This window comes from Saccopteryx bilineata, chromosome 5 (genome assembly GCF_036850765.1).
Source record: "Saccopteryx bilineata isolate mSacBil1 chromosome 5, mSacBil1_pri_phased_curated, whole genome shotgun sequence".
NCBI lineage: Eukaryota > Metazoa > Chordata > Mammalia > Chiroptera > Emballonuridae > Saccopteryx > Saccopteryx bilineata.
The window spans coordinates 36551139-36564003 of NC_089494.1; the positions used below are offsets into that span (position 1 = coordinate 36551139).

General features: G+C 38.0%; 1 protein-coding gene across 4 annotated transcripts in view; it reads left to right on the top strand.

Moving 5' to 3' along the window:
• Positions 1–11723, top strand: part of SATB2 (SATB homeobox 2) — a 203236-nt gene extending 191513 nt beyond the window's left edge. For all 4 annotated transcript variants that reach the window (XM_066281183.1, XM_066281181.1, XM_066281184.1 and 1 more), the window contains one exon: positions 8569–11723. In XM_066281183.1, the coding sequence (XP_066137280.1) occupies positions 8569–9030 (462 nt within the window). In that variant the 3' untranslated portion in view covers positions 9031–11723. The remainder of the gene's footprint in view (positions 1–8568) is intronic.
• The last annotated feature ends 1142 nt before the right edge of the window (positions 11724–12865 follow it).

The window sequence follows — 12865 nt, forward strand, 5'->3', positions numbered from 1 at the left end:
TTACATCTTCTTACACCAACAAAAGTGCTTTATATGTGCATCCCACTTCCTCACACTGAATATTAAAAAGATACACTCAAAGACTGAAATTTAATATCATTAATAATATATTACTACTTGATCAAGGACCTTCTTAAACAAATGTGGCCTTTTCCTGTGTGTGTGGCAGTGAAGACGGGAACTAGAGTGTGGTTCACTGCTGTGGTCTTGGCTTGCGCTAACAGGCCGCAGGGTGCCCATCACTGCTGTGCGCCTTCAGTGTAAGTTTCAGCGTGATCACAAAGGCAGTAAAAATAGTTTTGATGTCTGTCCTGGACCTCTTAATGGAGTACCAGGCTCTCCCCTGGGTTCTATGGACCATATTCTGAGAACCACTGATAAATTTTGTCTTCCTAAGAGGATCCTAGGCTGTGCATAGAGAAGGCATTGCCTCCAATAGGACCATGACTATGAGATATAATTTCATGTGACAGATGCTTAAGAGGCCACTCCCATGTGCTAGGTGCCATGTTAAAAGATCAAAGATATATGTAGTATATGAGCAAAAAAAATAAGAGGACTTATTGGTGGACATCCCTATTTGTAGATCTGTAGATCTTTGCTGTGAAAAGGACAGATAGATCTCTGAATTTGTTGATGATTCATAATTGATAGAGAAATGCATGAGGCAATATACTACTGGTTCTTAAAAATCCTCCTATCATTTTTATTGATAGTTACTACTAAGGAAAACCTTACTTATGACAAGAACTCTGCTAAGAACTTAGCATGCATTATCTTGCTCAATCCTCATACCACTACACGGAAGTTGTTACAGAATGACAAACACTGGCTCTGAGAAAGGAGCTCTCCTAATTAGACTCACAGCTGTGCTTTTGGGGGTAAGGATTGGATTCAAAACCAGGACTTTGTAGCTCCAAAACTCTTGCTCATAACTTCTATACAGTGTCATCTTATGAGTAGTGCAATGCCCTGGAATTTTTTTTAAACACAAAAAATGGTTTAAAAAAATTATTTGCTCTCATATACTCAATAAGTGCAAGTTTCTATAAAAAGGAATAGTAACAGAAAAGTAAGTTGTACAGAACAAGAATAACTGGTCTGAAAGTAGAATATGGAGTTAATTTAGTACAGCAGAACGAAGATGAACTGAACACTCACTTCCTGGTGCTAGGCATGTGGTGTGCCAATGTGTAGCTCAAAGCCCAGTAGTTGAGATAGATATATAGTATCTACATTCATTATTAATCATTAATGCTAAGTTCTCCCTATTGAATTTTTGAGCCAAAATTAATAGTCTTAAATAATGACCTTGAAAAAAAAGGGGGGGGGAATATTAGGGTGTAGAACTAGGATGTTGAAACTTAGGGCAAATATCTCAGATGTTATTTTACATAGATAGTATAATTTTAAAATAGAAGACTGTATTAATTCACTTATTTAACAAAGTCTAATTGAGTTATGCACAGGGCCTTTCAATGATTTGTTTCTATTGTCTGTTAAATATCTTCCTTTTGGAACTTTTGGTGGAAGAAGGCTTTCCTCTTTGGGGTCCACTATTTTATATTTTCTTGTCATTGATGAGGATTGAACAAGTCCAAGTAATTCTGAAATTTATTCAAAATAAATGCAGACAAAAAAGTCATTGCTTGTGTTCACATCTCCTGTTGATTTGCATCACCACTGAGGACGTGGAGCTCTGGGGTGAGACTCACCTCTGGATGAGGCTCGTTCTACAGGGGTGAAAGCAGCTACCCAGGCAACTTTTGTTTTAACCTCTTCCCACACTGGGTCAGACACCCTCTACAGTCACCTCCTTAATAATTTCTTATTTTCTCTCTATAAAAGGACCACAAAGTCTCAGTTTATTATAAGTAATCCATTTCACCCCATAATGATACAGTGAATTATATACTTTCCTCAACTTAATCATTCAAGATCTTACTTCCTTTCCTGCAGGCAAAAACCGTTATATTTTACACATGGCTCCCAGCTGGTTTCCATTGAGACCTTCAAAATGTATTTGAATACTGAGAGGTTTAAGAAGAGCTGCTTTATCTTTCTTAGTCTGTTTTGTCATGGTACCATTTTGTCCTTGTGTTTTCAAAATGTTCAGTTTTGAAGGCAGAGAAACAACATGTCCATATTATGATCGTGTTTTGCCACTGGCCAAGAAGGTTTGGGGTTTGATCTTACAGTTGATGTCTCTTCTGAATATATTTATAACTGTTCTTTCTTTGTCACATCTCCATGTCCATTTGTGTACAGGTGCATCATATTTTAGCCCAAAGATATTTCAGCAAATAAATAAGAAGGAACTTAGATTTAACTTTCTATTTGTTTATGTCCTACTCATAACTTATTCATCAGCATTTAATTGCTGGACCTAGGACTCCTTATTTTAAAGCTTTGTAAATTAGTGGGTTCAATTATTATAGGCATTCCATAAATATTTGATAAATGGATACGTTTTTTCACTCTTTTAACCCAAGGTTGATTGTTTTAAACATAATTCATTTAAGTCATGCTAAGCATGTCTGATGAAGAGGGTGGCCATCAGCTGGAGGTAAACTAAACCATTCTCTTGAGGATTGAAAATGCTAGTGCATCCTCTGTGTTGTCTTTATGATAGTATTACTATTTATGAAACTCCATGGATAGCCCAGTAGTATAGTATAAGCTGAGTTTTTCTTAAATATGTGGATATATTTATATGAATAGTTCTCTTCTCTCTAGTAGCGGTGTCAGTTTCAAGTCCTATTATATTTTTAGCTAGGTCAGATTATGGTTGCATTTCATTGTGAGGCTGTTCCATCCCCTCACCATAGCACGCCAAGGCCCTGGCTACCTCACCGCCATCATTGCTGTCTATCGTGGGGCTGTCCAGTGCTGCTCTCTGTGATAGTGGAAATGTACTCTGTCCTCATGGTCCAATATGGTATTGTGCAATGTGCTTATCAAGCACGTTAAACATATGACAGAGGAACTGAGTTTTTTTCTTTTTTGGTTTTAGTTAATTTAACTCTAGATGTAAATAGACATATGTGGCTAGTAGCTGCTGTACTGGGTGGCAAAGCTCTAACATGCCACCTTCAAAAATACAGACCATATTCCTACCTCCCGGTCCTTTTGTTTGCTGTCTCCTTTGTCCGAATGCCCTTCTTTATGGGCTGGCCCTCTTCCTTTGGGCTTAGTGCTTCCTCCTGAGGGAGGCTTCCTTGAGTCACTGTATCTAAAAATAACTTCTTTTTCCCCCAAGTCTCCTCCTGATCCATTGCTTTATTTTTGCTTATAGTATTTATTACTACTTGGTATTTTATTTACGATCTGTCACCTGTGCTCTAGAGACTGTTTAATTTTTCTATGTAATCTTGCTCATAGAATGCAGGAGAACATGATGTTTAAGGGCATAGGATTTAAAAGTAGACAGACATGTTTTAGAATCCCAGTTCTGCCACTTAGAAGCCGTGCGCGGCTCCCCCCCCCCCCTCAAATTATCTAAACTCTCCGAACTCCAATTTTGTCATCATAAAATGAGAGGAAAATACCTCCAGGGTTATTGTGAAAATAAAGTAAATTAAAATATATTTATAGCATTTAGGATAGGTTTCGGGCTCATCATAAGCTTTACTGAGAATGCTACCACCTACTATTAACATGATCATGGTTGTTGTTATTATTAAAGCTACTTAGAAATTTCAGTGCTATTAACCCTAGTTGTTGCATTGACAAGTCAACAATAACACTGTTTACAAGTGTTCCTTTTTTTAAACAGAATATAGAAATGATTTTAAAACCCTGTAGAATTTTAAAATTCTAGAAAATGGTGTATAAAAATAAAGTGTTTGGGGGAAAATGGCATGGGGCAATAACGTCTGAAACAATGTTGTGGTAGACCTATATTTACTGCCTGTCTTGCTTGCAGTGGGAACATGACTTGGCATGAAGAGTAAAATATTAAGAGATGTTGTGAATAGAAACACATTTTGCAATTAAGTCACATACAAGGTCAAATTGGCAAAGATAGGACCAGTTTCAAAAACGCTTTCTTAAGTAATAAAATTTGTTCAAAAGTGTAGCATCACACACACACAAAAAATAGTCAACAATATGGGAAAGAGTTTTTTAAATAAACCATCGAAAACTCTCTTTGTAGAAATGATCAGAAATGAATTTTTCAGTAGATTAATTTAAGTCAATTGTGATGAAGAAAAATCCAAACCAAAATAGATCTAGAATGAATTATCAGGCTTCAGTTTACAAATGTCAAGAGTAAGGGACAGATGGCTGTCTTCACTAAATGATGTGGTCTGTTCTATGGGAACACCATGGGAAAGATGGTGGACCGCAGGAAGAGTACAAGGTCAGCCACTGGGCCCATTTTGAATAAGGGAATATAGGATAAGGCTGGAAAGTCTGCACTTGGGCAGTTTTACATAAATATCTGGGAAGATGCTTCATGAAACTTAATTTAAAAATTCCAGAAATCAATAATCTGGGTGTGTGAAGAACTTGTTAGGAAAGAGCATATCTCTGTTCAGTTGGCAAGGTATTCTCTATCTTGTTGAAATAATTGAAAAACTTTGTAATTTAAAAAAAAATCAATCAGCCAGACATTTATGACTGAACGATCAAGTGAGCCGAGGAGCAGGATGGCTGAGAGCTCCATCCATCAGGAACCGGTGACATAGCCTTGAACTTGCATTACTGGGGCACTTGCTTAGGCCACAGACCAAACTCGACTGACTCTAACTAGCTAACAAGGAATTTTGCATGTCTCTGAGAAAATAAGATAGAAAAACTAAAATTCAATTAAATGGAAGTTCGGAAAACTATCTGATGAAGAGGCTTAAAGAATTGACGTTATTTAGTCAAGATGTGAGAAAGTGAGGAAAAGTTTCTGCCGTTTGAATGGGAAGATTTTAAGACAGGGCTTGGATTGATGTCTCTTAGAAAGAGCATCTTGTAAGCATTAGGCTCTGCTCCACTGTGTTCAGAGTCCTTAAACCATTATAAGAAAGCACTATGCAACATTAAGAAGAATTCCTTGATTGTCATAATAAGCTACTGCAACTGGCTAGTGAGGAAGTTTATGCAGTTCTTTTTACTAAAAATTATCCAGAAATAATAAACAACTCTCTACCTGGAGTAATTAGAACACTGCAAGGGAAGAAGATAATTGGGAAAGATAACTCAGGGAATCTTTTCATCTCAGGTCTTATGCGTGTTGCGGTGGAAAGGGTAAGGATATAGGCTAAGAAAGGGTAACCAGAAAACCTCAGGCAGGCCCTTTTGGTGACTTGTAAGACAGTATCACCTCAGAGCTGCTCATTTTGATATTCTCAATTTTAACGACTCATTTCCTTATCTGTTCAAAGATGCTGGAAATATGACTTCACCTTGTTCATGTAAATAGTGCCGTGCTGCCCAAATTCTATAGGATTTTGTCTGACCGGAAGCAAGATACTTCACTGTGTAGGCGATTCCTGCTGCTGTTACTTCCCTGAGAAACTTCTTTTTCTTCTGTGATGGGATTCCATTGCTCTTTGGACACCTACTTTCTCAGACCGGCAGCTCCCTGTGTTTTTAATTTCCATTTTAAATAGGTTTCTTAAGGGGCTCCATGTTTTCAGGGTGTTCTTGATCCAAAGAACACCTTCATGCGGAGCTGGGAGGATTATAGACATGAATCCTGTGTGCCGTTCTTAGGACGTCCTGGCACAGAGTACGCGTGCAGCGAGTGGAGCTACTGTTACTGTTGTTTCTCTGGTTCAAGTGTGGCTCCCGTGTGCATGTGTTACTATTGCCAGGTTCTAATGAAGCAGGGGAGGTGACACAAGCCCACTGGTTGGCCTTAAGGAGAAGCACAGACCCTGTCATGAAGAAAGATTATAGTAACTTCCAAGTAGAGTTTTGGAAAATCTCTTTAAATCTAACCAGTGCACCGTGGAAAACCCCTAAAGAACCAATCCAATTATTTAATTAAATGGAACCCTTAAGCTGACTTTTACTACAGAAGGCAAGCATAATTTAGAAAATGGGGCATTTTAATTCTCTTTTGTTTTCTAATTAATGCAATTTCTCTGATCAGGGGCGGGAGTACTCATGCTTGAGTACATGATCTTTGAGTATGTATATTCCATACATCACTTGAGTCTCTCTTTCTCACCAGAAACCTCAACCCTCACCTGTTGGCACAGAGGTTCATTTATCACAATGCTCAGGCTGCCCAGAGTCTGATCTCAAAGCTGCCGTGAGCAGTGTAGCCCTCTATGCGACTGCTTTTCCTGCTGGCCGTAATTAGGAGGTGGAAATAATGGAGCTCTCACTTTTGTGCTGATGCCAGCTCACCACGGCAGACCACACGAGTTACTTTTAGTTGAAAGTGATAAAGAAAATGCCAAGAACGTTCGTTTTAATTGGTCAACATCACATGGACCTTTGATGCTCTGTTTTATGGTCCTCTGTTTCAGATTTCCTCTTGTTACCGGTTGTCAGCTTATTACAAGATATTCTTATTTGCATTTTATTATCCTTTCTATTATTATTTTGATTGTCACTTGATTATCTACCATTATTTGAAAAGTTTCATTCTCTTTTATTTATCATTATCTGGGGTAACATTTTCATCTGCTCTAATATTTATTAAAATCTCCATAAAAAACTAGTATTTTTACATTGCTGAGAAGTTATTTTTTCATTAGGTGGTCCCCAAGACTAGGATAGATGGCAGAACATTTTTTTCTTAAATGCTTGCATTGATGTTGATGTCTTATACCTAAATAAAAACGGGTGATATGGGTAGTGCGGTGGTGATTGTGACAGTGGTAGGAATAGTGAGATCCGTGATTCTTCAGTGTAACTGGACATGTTTTCTCCTGCACTGATTGGACCAATTTCCCCTTGAACTCTGGAAAATATGTAATTTGTTACTCCATCATGAAAAAAGATAGTACAAAATAGGAGAGAATGGTGCGAGGAGAAATGTGTGTATTTTTAAAAAGGAAACTCGCTGTCCTTAAAGGTTTTGGGATTGGGATGATTCAAGCAATTAGACATAATCTGAGTAGAAGAAATGTGGTCTTTGCCTCAGGAGCAGACGGAAAGCTTGTTAGCGGGCCGTTATGTTTGCCTCTTAGTTACAGTGTTGCTGCTGCCGCTGTGAGGTGTGAGCAGCAGCTGAGCTTCCCCTGGGGACCTGCTCCGTCTGCGTCCGGGCAGCCCTGCGTCTCACGAAGCCCTTCCCGCACAGGCTGAGGGCACAGGCTGAGGGCACAGGCACGGCCTTCTGACGCTCTCCTCTGTCGCCTTCCTTCTTTTGTCAGATTGAAGAAGTTCATAAGTAAATATTAAAATGAGAAATTATTTTGTGCAGAGAGATGTTATAAAGATCAAGAATAAGCTTGCCTAACTAGAAGTTTTTTTTTTTTAAACAATAAGTGGGGGGTAGGTAGGAATAAAAGAGAAATTTGGATAAATTATAACATATTAAGGATGAAAACACAGAAAAGATTAATAGTTTATAGTGATATTGAGAATGTCCATCTATATGAGTATAAAACAGTCATTTAAAATTTCTAATTTAATAAAAAGTTTTACCTTTAATTTGGTAGCTTTTATTTAAAAAAATATATTCAAGGATCAAAATCAGAGCTAAAAGAAAATAAAGAAAAGTTTTTAATTTTAAGAAGGATTGATTTTCTGGCTCAAATATCAACTATTACTCTAAGAGTAATTATGAGGCTGATGATAACAGTGACTCATTTATTGGATGTTTGCCCTAAACCTGAAGTGGATACACTGTGGCCCCTGGGCCAAGTTCAGTTTGCCACCCGTTTTTATGAATAAAGTTTTATCGGAACATAGCTATGTTTATTTGTGTATGCATTACTTATGACTTTTTTATGCCATAAAGACAGAGTTGAGGCATTTAACAGGGACTGTATGGCCTGAAAAGCCTAAAGTGTTTACTATCTGGCCCTTTACTGAGAAAGTTTGTTAACCTCTGATTTAAGGTAAGCACTGTTCTTTACATACATTATGTCATTTAATTCTTACAACATCCCCAGGGAGTTAGTGCTTTATCCTTATTTTATGGATAATGAAATTGAGTCTTAAAGATGTTTAGTGTCTTGCACAAGGACACCAGCTAAGTGGAAGCGTCTGGACTATGAGTTGTGATGGTAGAGCCCGCACTTTCCCTCTGGGTCTAGTTTCTTTGTCATTACCTCTCAGAGAGGTGACAGGCATATCATACCACTGAACAGCCAGGAAGATGTTGGACCCAGGTTGCTTGAATTCAAAGGACCTTGGCCAATATGACCAACTTGTCTCTGTGTTCAGAACATAATTATTAGCAAACATTATTATTATTAACCTCTTGCTTTGTAGATATGATTCTAAATCTCCAGTAAAGCTCTCAAGTTTTCTGAAGATCTGAATTTACAAATGAGCATAGCCTGACTCCAATGCTGGATAGACAATACATATTTTAGAGGATGATAGCTTTGGAAAGGTCAAGTCATGAGTCACATGTTAATTTTTTTTTTTTTTTTTTTTAATTATCAGGTCCTTCATAGACAGCAGTCTCAGCCTACCAAGGAGAGTTCCCCTCCCAGGGAAGAAGCTCCTCCCCCACCTCCTCCAGCTGAAGACAGTTGTGCCAAAAAGCCCCGGTCTCGCACGAAGATCTCCCTGGAAGCCCTGGGGATCCTCCAAAGTTTTATTCACGATGTGGGCCTGTACCCCGACCAGGAAGCCATTCACACCCTTTCTGCGCAGCTGGATCTCCCCAAACACACCATCATCAAGTTCTTCCAGAACCAGCGGTACCACGTGAAACACCACGGGAAACTCAAGGAGCACCTGGGCTCCGCGGTGGACGTGGCCGAGTACAAGGACGAGGAGCTGCTGACCGAGTCGGAGGAGAACGACAGCGAGGAGGGCTCGGAGGAGATGTACAAAGTGGAGGCCGAGGAGGAAAGCGCGGAGAAGAGCAAGGCAGCGCCTGCTGAAATCGACCAGAGATAATGTGAACTCCTGCCACGCAGAGCAATACATCGGTCCAAGGATTTTCTGGTTTAGTTTCTTTAAGAAAAATGTTTTGTTTTGTTTTTTTGCTTCATTTTATTTTTGTCTTTTTTTTTTTTTTGGTCTGTTTTTCATACCTTTTTAGACATTTCTTTGTTGCACAGGATATTCGTGTAGACTAAATAAGTTCAGTATTTCCGAATCAGATGTCGCCTTGGCAAAGACACTAACGTGTTACACTTTTACAATTGACTGGACCATAGTAATTATAATCACAGGAGACTCTGCCTTCATTATTCTTGCACTTATGGAAGAGACATCAGGCAAGTTCCAGGATGGAAAGACCTACGAAATAAATGAAGGAAGCTACAAGTGTGTGTGTATATGTATATGTATATATCTATATATTTACATATATATATTAAAATTGCATGGGACAGAACTTTACAATCTGAAAGAATAGACTGTGAAATGAGTTCTTAAAGAAGAGACTTGTTTATGTATTAAAAAAAAAAAACCACTTCACAGTGAGTCGCTTTGGCTTTTTGATAAACTTTGGCCTGCTCTCAGGGTGGGGTGACTATTTTTGAATTCCTATTTATTTTCTGTGTTTGTCCCTGATTTTTTTTTTTTTTAATTCTGTAGCTTCCTATCTGGCAGCTTGATGGGTAATTTTTGAGGTATGTATTTAACAAAATAAATCAACACTGCCAAAAATTAAAAAAAAAAAAAAGAAAGTAAAGTGGAAAAAAAAATCAGGGCACCTTAAATGATACAAGTTAAATTACTCTTAAAGACACAATGCACACTTAAAATGACTCGGTACGTTCCGTTATTCTACTTGTCATTACTTTAGTGAACAGATGTATTTCTGTGGAATTCCAAATGAGTAAGACTGAAATTCAGTACAGAGAAAACTTGTACATTAGTGCAGTCTTGATAAAATGATATTTTGATGTTGGACATATGGAATTCATAGAATGAGCCACATTTCGTTGTGAAATTTATTTACCTGCTCGTGGCTTCAAATCTTAAAATTAATAAGCCTGCTCATTTAAAAGTTATTTGTTGCTGTTTTCTTTTGTTGTTGTTGTTGTTGTTTTTTTAATAGAAAATAGTTCTATGTAAAGTTAAGTTAGAGAAGAAGTTGCTGCCCAGTTAAAGGGGCTCCCTCTCAAATAAATCTCCCTCCTTCCGTCTCCCAGAAGACGTTTTTCATTCTGTTTCACTTTGGGCTTCCTCTTCTTTATGCGCATTCCATCCACCTGACCAAACGTTTTCAGTCCCTGCTCTCACAAGCCCCATCCTTTCCCCCCTTGTGGCAGCCCTAACAAGAACCCATTTTTGAATCATTATGCAGCTCCAGGCAATAGAGTAAGTGAAGCAGTTGCAGTGGAATCGCCTACTCGTCACCAACGGAAATGTTTTCCCAGTTACCTACATAGCAATGACCTTATAGAGAGCAGAACTAATGCTGACTGGCTGTTTAGTGGGACGAGCGTTAAAGCTGCGTTCTACTATAGTTCTCCCGACGTCCTTTAGCTTCCTATCAGAAATACCAGTAGCATTACTTTTCGCTTGTACTTGTAGTAATTGCAAAAGGAGACCTCACCTTCAGGACTGGCCTGGTGAACCTAATCCATGCTTCAGTGTGGCCGTCAAATAGTCCCACATGGTTGGATTTTTTTTTTTTTTTTTTGAGATGCGCTCTCATGCAACCTTGTCAAAGACCTCATGCAATATCACTTTGAAAGTTATTTTCTGTTTACTACACAAACATTGTAATATAACTGTTAATACTATTTATATATTTGAAAGGTATAAAAGGTAGGAGTTAAAAAAAAACCTCTATGTGTAGATATTAACTCAGAACTTACAATATACAGGGAGAAGACATGTTGCAATACAAGCTAATTCTAGCTGCTCAGTAACCTCTGGAGTTTTTAAAGGGACATTTTCCTGTACTTTTTCAAATAATGATGTTTAAAAAAGTATCTTGACACGAGCATCATATACCTTTGCAAAAGGATGGTTGTTTGCAGTTCAGCCCTGGGCCCAGCCCTCCTCCTTCTGTAGTATGCTGCAGCTTTAATCAGAAAGTTCGTGGTTGCGGCTTCCTGGTCTCCGAGTTACTCTTTCCAAATTGTCTTCTTACACTGTTGCTGAAGGTCACTCTGTACACGTCATGGAAGTTGATTTTGCCAAGCTCTTACAAGGTGGCTCATCTATCGATGGCATCCGCATTTGGTATCTTTTACACTTCAACCAAAAATTTATTAGGTATTTTTCAATGCTAAGTCTTGCCTTTTATTTTTTAATTTCACTGCCAAGTTTGCAGTGGTTCTAAGTGAATCTGTGGGCATTTTAGCCTGTGGTCTTGCCAGATCTTTGCGAATTACAATGCATATATGTCTATTTATTCAATATCTGTCATATAATATCTATTTGGAAAAAGAAACTTTCTCTTGTAGTGCCTCTTGACAAAGCACAATTTCCCGCCTTTTTTTTTTTTTTTTTGTGAAATGAAAAACAAATTGTGTTTTATTGCGGTATCAACAATGTGAATAAGGATTAACATATTGTAAATGTTCTTTTTTCCATGTAAATCAACTATCTTTGTTATCACTAAGTGATAATTAATTTTTAACTTATGTGCATTGTTAGGCTGTTAGAACTTTTTGGTTGTTAAAATAAAACGCATTCAATAAATATGACGTTGTTTGTCAAGTATTTTATTGGGCTTTGCCTTCTTTCTTTTCCAGTTCCGTTCATATAGAGTGAGACCTGGTGAGTGGAAGAAAAATCCGTTCCCTTATTTTACAAATAAAGACAGCGGTACTCTAAGTTACAGATGTTGGAGTCCTGTGCGATGCATGGATTTAATTGTACATGTGAATGTGTGTTCATCTCTGTGTGTCTGTAAACGCATGCGTGCTCACATCCTGGAGCTGGCAACCAGGAGAGTCATTTATCCAAATGTTTTATCATATACAAGCAAACCTCAAATGTATAAAGCTATATTTATGGCCTGCTTCTTTATTTTTGTAGTTAGTATTTTCTGTTTATAATTAAAAAACCACAAATGACTGCGTGTCAGGAAACTTTTGGAGCACATATGTCCATGGTTAATGGACATAATAAAAGTCTTTTATATTTAGAGCTGGGGTAGCATAATGTGTGCATAGAGGAATGCCGGAGGGATTAATGTATCTGAGAAATGTGTGAAAATGATTTTTTAGAAAGTGCTTACAATGGAAAAAATTGCTCAAAAGACTAAAGTTAATAAGGAAGAAGCAAGTGCTTAGCGTCAGAACTGGCAAAGAGAAAGTCAATTAAAAAGTGATTTTGTTTTCTTTTTATATTGTAAATTGTCTTTCCTGTGCTGCTTTTCTAGTTCCATTTTTTTTTTAATTTGGTAGATAGACAGATGTGATTTTCCCCTTTCTTCCTCAATTTCACTTGCCTTTTTTCCATGGACCATGTGCACATCTTAAGGACAGTTTGTGGAAACAGTGTTTGCAGAAAGGAAGACAGCCCCAGAGTGCAGAGCACGGAAGGCTATTAAAGAAAAATGGAAGGCTTTGAAAAAAACCGAAAAATCAGGGTGAAGCATATGACTTGTGCAAATGTAAATGAGTCTGTGTTCGGGATAAAGACATGGAGCGAAGCGTGTGTGAGATGATCTGACTTTTAGCACAAATAGCTTCCACATGCATGAGTCTGTGTTTTTAAGGGTCAAACGTCATCAGTGGTGACAAACTCAGAAGTGCGAGGCTCTGCTCACAGACGGGTGGGCTTCTGCCTGTAAAGCAGTCTCCGTGCTACCACTTCTGTT